The 12127-nt window shown below is 41.8% G+C and overlaps 1 protein-coding gene across 1 annotated transcript in view; it reads left to right on the top strand.

Annotated features, from left to right (window-relative positions):
- Nucleotides 1-12127, top strand: part of ZNF385D (zinc finger protein 385D) — a 343402-nt gene that overhangs the window by 304211 nt on the left and 27064 nt on the right. The window contains exon 5 of the mRNA XM_006883410.1: nt 3624-3857. Coding sequence (XP_006883472.1) covers nt 3624-3857 — 234 coding nt within the window. The remainder of the gene's footprint in view (nt 1-3623; nt 3858-12127) is intronic.

The raw sequence follows: 12127 nt of genomic DNA, 5'->3' as shown, positions 1-12127 counted from the left end.
TGGACTGCTAAGAAAATAAACAGATTCATCCTAGAGATGGTTAAAGTGGGCTGCTCCTTGGAGGCAAAGATTCTGAAGCTTCGTCTGACATACTCCGGACATGTTGTAAGCAGAGACCAGTTGTTGGAGAGGGACATCATGCTTGGGAGGTGGAGAAATAGTGCAGGAGAGGAAGACCTTCTATGAGATGGATTGATTCAGTGACTGGGGTAATGGGGGTAGGTGTGTCATAGACAATGCGATTGGCACAGGCTAGAGCAGGGTTTAGGGCTGTTGCACATAAGGTCGCAGGTGACTTGATGGCATATAACAACAACAAACAGTGTAGCAGATTATGCTTATATATGTGTATGTATGTATATACTCTGTGTATATATATACACACACACAAACACATATATGTATGTTGTTGTACATATATGTGTTGGCTAAGGAGTAAGGAATTAATTAGCCAATCTAAATGTATGCTGCTCGAATCATTCACCTGCTTAATGGAAGAAACATGGTATTTACTTATTTATTGCCTTTGTGCTGGTCAGCTATGGGCCAGTTCCAAAGCAATTGTATACTAGATCATATATATGGGTTTTGTGTATATAATGTATTTGTATGTGTGCATATATGTGTATGTATGTATATATAAGTATACACACACATATATGTTTATTTAAATAAAAAGGCCCGTTTAATCACCATTTTAAAAATATAAGTGGAAACCAATGTTGAAAATTAACAATAATCCTACCTTTCTGGTGTCAAGATCTGTATATTAAATTCAGATGAAATGTAAGCCTCCTATTCATATATATATATATTTTTTTCAAATGAACTCCAAACTTGAGAAACTAACACATCTGTGCTCAGCTATGTGGTCCAGGCGTGTTACACTGTAGCAGCGCCTGAGAGAAGCATTTTGATATTAATTCCTTTAAGCCTGTCTCATGCAAGGGAATTGCCTTAAGACATGTTAATACTTTACAAAACCCTAGGGCATAGATAATCTGCTGTCTCTAATCTAGCGGTACTTTTGGTATAAATGTAAATCATCCTCTGAGATCAGGAAAGGCAGAAATGTAGCTGTCACAGGGATTGGAAGTGCCATCGTTTTATTCTCTACTCCTGTTAGTAAATTTCACTGTAAATAGAAGTTAATTTAGGATTACTGTACTCTTTAGGATTGCTGTAATCAACCATTATGTATGCCTGGGAAAGTGCCCCTATCACAATAGATTGCAAGGAAATAAAAACACATCGTATCACACTCTGTCTCTCCCGTGTGGACACAATCATTTTAAATTTAATATCTGTATTTACAGTGGTCACCCTCAGAGAGCTGAGTGTCAAACGCCTTCAGTCTCCACTGTTGACAATATGTGGGAATCATAGTGATAAAGGACAGTGTTAGTAGAAACTTTTTTTCCCTCCTCCAAAATTTCTGATTTTCTTATTCCATGAAATGCTTTGCTCACACTCTCCTACCTTTGTGACCTTAGAGAATGTCCTTAACTTCTTGAATTTCCTCATTGCATAGGTTTGTGGTGGTGGCTGTGTTGTGCACTGTTGAGTTGGAAGAAACCCAAAGCTGACCCTCCAGTGGGTTTCAGAAGTAGTTTAATCCCACAGGAGGTTTCTGTAGAGGTTAAATTGAACAGTGTATATAAAGTTCCTAGTAAATTAACTAGCCATTTGTTAATTATACCACGGCACATAAAGACAATCGCATCTGGCTCCTGGCCCGTCTGAAAACGGTTGTTTCATTTTTATGCCATCTGTGAATTCTCATGATGATTTCTGATTGTCGCCTGGCTTCTTAATATCGGTACCTTCAGCCAAAGACCAAACCCACTGTAATAGGATTGAATACAGATTAGCAAGGAGATGGAACAAATACATTTTGGCAGCAGTCTGTTAGTGTTAGAATATTTTTTACAAAATTAACTGTTATAGTCTGATCAGCAGTATCATTTTTAACATGACTGAGGCTCCGATGTTCTGGTGGGTAAGGAGAAGCCCAGGTAACCCACAGGTACCTGGTTTGAATCCACTAGCCTCTCCATGAACGACAGAAGGCAGATCTTGTACAGTGAAATTGGCAGCCTCTGAAAATCTGCTAGAAGGTCAGCTATGAGTTGGTTCTAACTTGACAGCCATGAGAGAGAGAACGAGAGAGAGAGAGAGAGAACGAGAATGAATGTGACACTGAGCTAAGTTGATGATCTTTGCAGCTAAATAAGTGATCACAAGCGTGTGAAATGCCAGAGAAAAGAAATAAGGCCCAGATGAATCATTTTCTCCAGCAGCTGTCAGCAGAAGCTCATTTCTCTTCTTACTGACAAAGCTGCTGCTCCCACGTTCAGGAAAAGAGCAATAGCCAGTTCACCTGTATTCTCCCCTCTCTCCTCGGCGAAGGAGAAATTTCAGGTGGGACAGCATCCTCTGGCTGTAATAAACTGTTGATGATACAGACCGGAAGAAATAATGGTGCAGGCAGCCCTGTTCTCACCGCTACTGCTCAATTTATCCTATACTTTTGACTAAAAGGGGCATTAATGAATGGCAATAAAAACTGTTAGAAACCACTCTAAGAGTAACTGTTTCTGGGAGAGGAGCCCTAAGAATATTTGAATGAGAATTCAGGAACTATCCAGAAGACAGGAAAAGCAATAGAAGAGTGATTAAGACTGGAGATTACAACTCGTTTGTGATTGTGTGTGAATGGCAAGTTTTGGTGCTTTCATGCCATATTTGTGATCTCTTGGGAGGAGGGCTGTGTGTACTTACTGGAAGACGTCAACCTCTATGTGAAGTGAGGGTGACCTCTCTAGTCTTGGGGTCATACTTTTGAGCCAGCAGAGTTGTAAGGTTCCAGCACAGTGTTACAGCAACACCTTGATGGCCATCAAACTCTCGAAATGACCCAACGTTGACAGTGTGAAACCAGGTCTGTGAATTTGATCGTTGTTTTAGTCCGTAACATCCCTTACTCATCTGAACTCCCTCCCTATCACTCACTTGGTACACACCTTGCTCTCGGCAGATATGCTGAACTGGAAATACACTTGCTTGGATCTTGATGACTTTTGTACGTGGTGTGAATGCAATCTGTAAATATGGACAATCATTTTCTGAATTGCTGACCTATACAAATCAATATGGCATGAAAGTTAAATTTTGTTTTGTACAAGTAGATAGATACAGATGGGTCACAAACTGCATTGTCACTAAATAAGATAGAATGATAAGTAGTAAACAAATATACCTTAAGGATATTTCTTTGCTGTTTTATTCTCAAAAGTTATCTCATCATAATATTATCCTATAGGTCATATATCCTCGAGGGAAATGTGTAGATATGTTTATTTACCATCTTCAATATCTTGAAAGTTCATTTCTATTTTATAAAACTGCCTGAGTGTTTTATGTCTGTATATAAAACAAAATGTGATCCGTTATGGAAAGGTCTTTTAAAAAATGAGGGATGCTTAATAGACAAAGAGCAATTACTAGCTTCTCCTTTTGTTGGCAAGATGTGGTATCAATTGCCTCAGTGATACAATTCCCAACAGAGGACAATAAAACCATCTTTTTGTCTCTCTCCCTTTCTTGTGCTGTCTGAAATGCAGACACTAACACAGGGACACCAGCCATATCAACCACGACAACGGTGGAGATTCGCAAAAGCAGTGTTGTGACAACGGAGATCACGTCTAAAGTGGAGAAAAGCCCCAGCACAGCGGCCGGCAACAGCTCCTGTCCTTCCATGGAGACGGAGGAGGAGAAGGCAAAACGCCTGCTCTACTGTTCGCTCTGCAAGGTGGCTGTCAACTCCGCCTCGCAGCTGGAAGCGCACAACAGTGGTGAGAAGAAGCCTGGCTTGTTCTGTCTCAACAGCGAAGCAATTATCTTACTCTGAATAGATGTGATCTCCTTGCAGCAGGAGACGAAGGAGGTGGCAGCACATTAGTAATTATTATATGGAATTCATCAATGGTTAGAAATAACAATGCCAGCAAAACGTCATGTGTATGGGGCAGGGGAGGGGAAGGAAAGGTTCCCAGGGCTAACATGACGTTATATGAGTGTGTGTGTGTGTGTGTAATATTTACTAAATGGTGAGGAATAAGATAAACAGAATCCTAACACATATGTTTGGCACTTCTAGCACCTAAGTGGTTCTGGCTTCCATGGGTTTTTCCTGTCTGTTTATTAGAGGTTTTCATGCTCTAGCTGTTAAATGCAGCTTTCTAAAGTTGGAGCTGCAGTAGAATTGTTAAAATGGAACTGCAGAGCTCAGACCCTTCTGTTGATATTTACTTAGGCTTTTGTGACAAATAGTCTTACCTTGACCAAATCCATATGTCCCAGAAGGTGAAGTTAAGAAACAAACAAAACCATCTCAGTACTGTCAAGTGAGAAACTCCTCATAGGTGACCGTCCAGTAGGTGTGAAGAGGCTGTAAGTCACCTGGGTGGAGATTGTCCCTCTTTTCTCTTTGGAACCAGTTGGTGAGTTTGAACTGTCTGCCTTTGGATAGTCTTTGAGTCTTTATCCACGGCCATCAGAGACAGGTCCCCCTGTCTTATGCATAAACTTTGAAGCAGCACAGTGAGATACAGCTAAGCTGGAGTGAAAGGTATTTTCAAGGCACTGTGGCTCCATCCAGCTGCACTTTTTCTCTACATACATACAGATGCCCCACTGTAGACTATATCCAGCTCTTTATCCCCAAACCAACTTGTGCCTCAAGGACTGGGTTCATTGGACTCTGTCAGCAATTACAATAGAAAAGGAATCATTTGGGAATCATCCCCAGAGTTAGAACTGAAGCTGTAGGTTCACTGAGAAGTGAACCAGTCACCGTGCTGTGAGGGTAACGTTCAAGTCATGACCCAAAACTCAACAGCGTAGCTGCAGATGGAGAGCGATTCCTTCAGCTCACATCTGCCTCCTGCGCACCTCATTATTTGCATCCAGTGAAAATTCACCGGTTCAAGGGTTGAGAAATACAGACAAGCCTTTGGCCACTAAAATAGTACAGATTTGCTATGTTTACCCAGCACACTCTCCCGGGATGTTAGATCGTTCAGAGGCCATAAACATCACAGAGCATTTCATCAATTTCTCAAGACTTCTTGATTATCCCAATAGTGACAGAGACACACAGTCATGATGTGTGGGAAGGGACTGGAGGTAAGCCAATCTTGGTGGATAATGAAACCATACCTCTTAGACTGTTGTTATTATTGGTGTATACCATTGAGTTAGAACCAACCCATCACTGACCCTCCAGCAGGTTTTCAGAGGCAGTAAATTGCACAGGAGGAGATTTCCCATCCTATTCTCAGGGAGCAGCTGGTGGATTTGAACTGTGTGTCTTTGGGATTTCAGTGCAGCTTCCTACCTCTAGGCCACCAGAAATTTATTAAGAATCTGTGAGTCTTTCTGTGTTCTTAGCAGAAACATCTCATTGAGAATCAAGTAAGCATTATTTTTTTCATCCTCTGATCCTGTGAGGGGTTCGCATCAGAATTACTTGATGGACTTTGAAAATCTGTCCACGTGGGCATTCTGATGTATTGTACCTGGGGTCTGAGAAGTGTGACTATCTTTGGGGGGGGATAGAAGGACTGAAATACTCTCATAACTATTGGATAGGCAGAGCAGAAAACACTTCTGACAGTGTCATCTGTGTGGAGGAGAACTTTCCTTGAATCTCACATTTGGGGTGTTCCTTCCTGTCTTTCAGCCTGGTCGACCATGCCCAGTCACCTTCTCTTCAGCCTAGAAATTCCCTTTTGCCTCTAGTTGTTGCCTTCCTGCAGCAGAGAACATTTTGGGAAGAAAAGTACCCACCTCCTGGTCCCTGGCCTAATCCTCATTTGAAATCTCACTCGAGACTTTTTGTAGTGAGCTTTGCAGGACTCGAAGTAGCAAAGGAAGAAGAGGAAAGATTGCACACCTAGATGCTTTAGTCTCTCCTTGGGCTGCTGTCATCACCATGTCCAGCTCAGTTATTTGTAACGAACAATGTTGAGAAGTTCATGAGCTCTGGGCGGCTTCTAAATAAATACAGGTCGATGTTAAAATAATCCTTGTTATATCCAAACAATTTCCCTTGTACACTGGCTTCCTCTGTGCCTCCCCTGTAGTGTCTGATACAGAGAAAACACTGGGGCAGTTGGAAGGAGAGACTCTGTACACTTACTCTCCTGTCAGAAACAGAGGCGTGATTGTAGAATACGCCATGGCAGGTGTGTGCTGTGTTTTCATCTAGGTTCCCTTAGAAGTAATGTCTTCTTGTAATTAAAGGATTTGCATTCAAGTAAGTGTTTGACAAACCTAGGAAACAGGGTAGGGGAATGGGAAGGTAAGACAAGAACAGGAAGGTCATCAGAGGAGAATGCAACAGTTGTCCTTTAACCAACATGAGTGTGTGGCTTCCTAATGAGGAACCTGGAAGGCAGCAGGAAACACAATTCCGTGTTATACCTCCCAATAGCCTCTGTTGTAGTTGTTATGTGCCATCGAATTGGAACCAATGCACAGCTGACCCTCCAGCAGGTTTTCAGAGGCTGTAAATCACATTGGAGGAAATTGCCCATCTTTCTCCCACGGAGCAGCTGGTTGATTTGAACCACATGCCTGTGGGTTGGCCGGGCCACTCCTCGCATTGGGCCATCCGAGCTTCCTCAGAGGTAGGCTCAGAGCCAAGTGTTTAAACATATCAGCTCACATCTGGGGAAGGCCCCCTCCCAGGAATATGAAATCTCTGGCCCCACTCACCAGCAGGTGGGTGGCAAGGTGAGACCTGCAGCTGGACAATCTCTGGGAATGGGCATTTGGGTGTACGGCAGTTGGCAGTTGCGTTAGTAAGTTTTCGGAAGCTATAAACCACATGGTGGGAGATTGCACATCTTTCTTCCCTGGAGCAGCTGGTGGATTCGAACTGTCTGCTCTTGAGTTGACAGCACACCTCCTAACCTCTGGGTCACCAGAGCAGGTAGCATGTACTAAGTGTTTGAAGGGATGTGAGCAGAGGACTGGTCAGGTTTGGGATGCTAGACGCAACTAGCGCACCAGAAAAAGGGAGAGAAAAAATATACAAAAAATATGTACACACACACACGTTGTTGTTGTTGATTGCCTTCGAGTCAAGAAGAACTCATAGTGACCCTATGAACAAAAGGCCTGAAGCCCCTCTACAACTATCGACATTTATCAAAGTTCATAGGGTTTCCAGAGGCGTGTTGTTTAGGAAGTGGATGCCACTCCTACTTCCAAATATCCACATATATATGTAGAGATAGGTAGGTAGATGGACAGACAGATATATGGAGATATAGATATATGAGTATGGATATAGATATAGGTACAGATATATAGATTAGATATAGAGATGATATAGATAGATAAAGAGGTAAGTGTGTATGTGAATATTAAACAACTTTGATGGTGTGTCTATATAGAGTTGTGTTGCTAACAAAGGTCATGCTTTTCTATTGGGTCACCTTTATTTCACTTCCAATTCAACAGCAATGAATTAATTGAGTTGAGATAAACGTAGTGGAAGTGTGTGTGTCCGTGCGCATGCGCCGGCGTACATACATACGCCTGTGTATATGTCTGAACTGACCTCAAGTCAATCCTGCTACATGGCGACTCTATTGGTTTTTTAATACTGTAAATCTTTGCAGAGAGAGTCTGCCAACCTTTCTACCTTTAGACGATAGAGCAGTTGAAGGTCTGCATCTACCCAGAGGTATTTTAGACAAAAAGGTCCACTGATGGACTCTGAAAAATGAGCCACTGAAAACTCTATCGACTGAATTCCATTTTGTCATGACTCCGAATCAACCCCATGGCAATTGGTGGTTCATTGCGCCTTCACTTCTTCCCCACAGAACCCAGACCAATTTTCAGGGACAGTTTGGATCTGTTTTCTGAATCTGTTCTCTACACGGTGGGATGTCTCTGTCAGGGGGTGCTTCTGGTGCTGAAGGCATGTGGTCACAGCGTCACAGCCTTGCTGTGGGGGTCTCGTTGAGATACCTGCACACTCACCATGCCCCTTGGGGTGCTGCTTATCACCAGGGGGAGAGAAGAAGATACCACTTCATGGGTGGTGTGTCTTACAGAGTCAGAACTAGCAAGTGTCAAAATCCCCTCCTAGTCCTCATGAAGATGCTTTAGCAAAATAGACATACGTTATTTTAAAGCATTATTGTGTATTGTTGTTGTTATGTACCGTTGAGTCCCCTGTGACTCATAGCGACCCTGTGTGCAACAGCCCTAAACACGGCTCTGTCCTGTGCCAGTCTCACTGTCTCCGACCCACCTCCCCCCATTATCCCAGTCACTCAATCAATCCACCTCATAGAGGGTCTTCCCCTCCAGTGCCGTCCCTCCACCCTCCCAAGTGTGACATCCTTCTCCAAGGACAGGTCCCTCCTTGCAACATGTCCAAAGTATGTCAGACTAAGCTTCAGAATATTGTAATGTTTAAATAACACTTTTAAAGCATTATAATATTAAATACTTTTTATTGTTGGCATATTTTTGTGGGCCTCTCGATTTGAAGCATAAACTGGAAATCATAAATGTTAAGATCAAGTCAGAGTAAAAAGAATGAGAGTAAATGTTAGTTTTTAACTTAATTGCTGTCATTTTTGTTCATTTATTTTCCATTTGGATGGATATTGCCACCATTTAGAGAAATCTTTGGAACAGTACCGGCTGAAGGGCTGTATATTGAGATCTAAAAATCTGAGTTGTCTATGAGATGTAGTTATTGCACATCAAAGAGTTGGGACCAACCTACAGCTCACCCTCTGGTAGGTTTTCTGAGGCAGTTACTTTCACAGGAGGAGACTGCCTATCTTTCTCCCTTGCAGTAGATGGTGGATTTGAACCATGTACCTTCAGGACATACTGGAGAGGAGTGGTGTCTCTCTGGAGACTAAGGTGCATCTGATACAGGCTATGGTCTTCGCAATCACTTGTTATGCGTCAGAGAGTTGGACAATTACCAAGGAGGATAGAAGGAGAATTGATGCCTTTGAGCTGTGGTGCTGGAGAAGAGTATTCAGAATACCATGGACTGCTAGGAAAACAAACAGATTTGTCCTGGAAAGGTTTAAACCGGGTGGCTCCGTGGAGGCAAGGATTCTGAGGCTCCGTCTAACATACTTTGGACATGTTGTGAGGAGAGACCGGTCCTTAGGGACATCATGCTTGGGAGGGTGGAGGGACAGCGCAGGAGGGGAAGGCCCTCTATGAGGTGGATTGATTCAGTGACTGGGGTAATCGGGATGGGTGTGTTGGAGACAGGATATTTGGCACAGGACAGAGCAGAGTTTAGGGCTGTTGTACATAGGGTCGCTATGAGTCGCAAGCGACTCGACGGCACATAACAACAACGGGTCATGATACTTGTACTAAGCATTTTTTTAAAATTTATTATGTGATTTTGTTTTTTCTAAATTATCGTTACAACCAACGTCGGGAAGACTACATGCCCTATCATTGATGCTCAAACTGTTCCTCTGTACCTCTTACCTCTCCATCGTGACTTTACAAGTCATCTCTGCTTTGTATGAGATTGGGCTGTTCTTTCCAGGATCCCAGGTTTGAAGAAAATCGTTGATCAGAAGAAACCAGGCTATAGGTTAACAAGGTGTGCTTCTGCCTTAGACTATAATTCTAAATATATCTCTCCTATAGAAACAGCTTAAACAACTAGCAAAGGTCCTACCACAGTATGGCTACGAAGTATGTTTGTAAGATGCCAATAATCTTTCAAAACATGTTTTTCTTTTAATCGCAGAAAATGCATTGTTAATCCTGTAGTTAAAGCCTTCCTCCAGCACCTCCGCTGGTCTGGTGTGGTGGAGTCAGCTGGAAATTATCAGAAGTCATTTCTCCCCTCAGGCTTGCGAAGATCCCCTCTTGGTAAGCCTGGGCAAGTCAGTGGTTTCCTTAACGCTCTCCTCTCACTTTCTGCTTAAAAAAAATAGCATCAAGGGACCAGACGTCACCGTGTTAGGATAAATATTATGGCACATGATTTTTTTGACTGCCGATACCAAGGATATTGACTATGGTTCCAAGCAAGATGAAATGGTTGACAATTTCTATATTCCCCCAATCAAGGGAGCTCTATTAGTTTTGACTAATATAAAAAATACTTATATAAAATGATATGAATTGTGCTTCCAACGCAAAAGCATAAGGTTCAAATCTACCATCTGCTCCATGGCAGACAGATGGGTAATCTCCTTCTAGGTGATTTACTGCCTCTGAAAACTCATTGGAGTATCAGCTATGGGTCAGTTCCAATTTGATGGGACACAATAATAATGACTTTATCAAGATGTTGCCCATCAGCCCAATAGTAAGGATTTTGTAAAAATTTCTTGATGTTGAAATGTGAGTGAAATTGAAAGCTGTAGCTTTTCTCAGTCTTCAGGAGCGAGCCTTTCAAGCACTCCTCGCTTTCTGAGAGCGAAGTTGTGTCACCTCCGTAACGCAGTTTGTTGATGGCTCTTCTCAGATCCTCGTTGCACGTTCTTCATAAATCCACATTCTCAGATGATTTGCTTAGCATACAGATTGAATAGGTATGGGTAAATGATATAACCCTCCCATATATCTGTCTTGATTTGAAACCATGCAGTGCCCCCTTGCTCTGTTCACAGAACTACCTCTTAGTGGATGTTTAGATTTCCCATGAGTCCAGTGAAGTTTACTGAAATAGCCATTCTTCTCAATGTTAGCTATAATTTATATGGTCCACACAGTCAAATGCATTTGCATAAGCAATAAAATACAGATAGACATCTGTAAGGGGTTATTTTTTTTTCTCCTTTTAGCCAGAATTCCCCTGATATTAGCAGTAATATGCCATCTATCATGACCTCATATGAATCTAGCTTAAGTCTAACAGTTCTCTGTTGAAGTACTATTCCATCTGTGTTTGGGTAATTCTCAACAAGACTTCACTTTCGTGTGATATTAATAATATTGATGATCTCTGCATTCTGGTGGATAATCTTTCTTGTGAATGGTAGCAAATATGGATCTGTAGATAACCTTGCTTTGGAATTGGAATATATGTGATCAATTGACCTGGCAGGTGTCTTCTATATTTATTGACATAACTGGTGAGCATGTCCAAGGATGCATCTCTTTGTTGAAACACTACGATTGGTATCTCAGCAGTTTCTGGGGTATTCTTTCTTTGCCAATGCCTTCAGTGCAGCTTGAATATCTTCCTTCATCTTCATCACTATCATGTATTGATGATAAGCTGCTTCTTGAAATAGTTCTGTGTCAGCCAGCAACTCAATGTATTTAAACTATCTTCTTCCTGCGTTATTCAAAGTTTTGTCCGTAGCATTCTTCAGTGTTGCATCTTGAAACCTGTTTTGTTTTTTAGTTCTTTCAAGATGAGAAATGCCAAGCAAGTTCTTCAGTTTTTCTAGCTCCAGTTCTTTGAAATCTTTTCTTCATCTCTCTGGTGGCTTAGTGGTATGGAGTTTTACCACCAACCTAAAGACAGGTGCTTTGAATCTCCCAGTTACTTTGTGGGCAAAAGATGGCCATCTCTCTCTATGTGATTTAATGCCTCTGAAGATGTACTGGAGACTCAACTATGAGTTGGTTCCAACTTGACAGTGGGTAACAATACTGCCTGTTACAGCCACCCTGAGAGTACAGTAGTTAAAGAATCCAGCTGTTAACTAAAAAGGAAGAAGGCAGCCTTTACATTTATAGACAAATTCATATGACAAAAAATGGATTTTGTCTTCTTATTTTAAAATATCTTCCCCCAAAACATCCTACTTATATTAAGCTAATTGTTAGAGGCTTTCTTCTATTATTGAAGTAAAAAAACAATAGTAACAACAACAACCAAAACCCTTAAAAATGGATTCTAATCCAACCTTGTAACTAACTGGGGCAGGAATTAAACTACTCATTCCAATTTTTCTTTTCCTTGACAGTGTTTAACCTAACCTCCTTCCTCCTTGATAAATTATGTTGTTGTTGTTGTTGTTGTTGTTGTTATGTGCCGTCGAGTCGCCTGCGACTCATAGCGACCCTATGTACAACAGCCCTAAACTCTGCT

The sequence above is a fragment of the Elephantulus edwardii genome, unplaced genomic scaffold, assembly GCF_000299155.1.
Source record: "Elephantulus edwardii isolate Elephantulus edwardi_28Jun2011 unplaced genomic scaffold, EleEdw1.0 scaffold00027, whole genome shotgun sequence".
NCBI lineage: Eukaryota > Metazoa > Chordata > Mammalia > Macroscelidea > Macroscelididae > Elephantulus > Elephantulus edwardii.
This window is presented reverse-complemented; position numbering and strand designations above follow the sequence as displayed.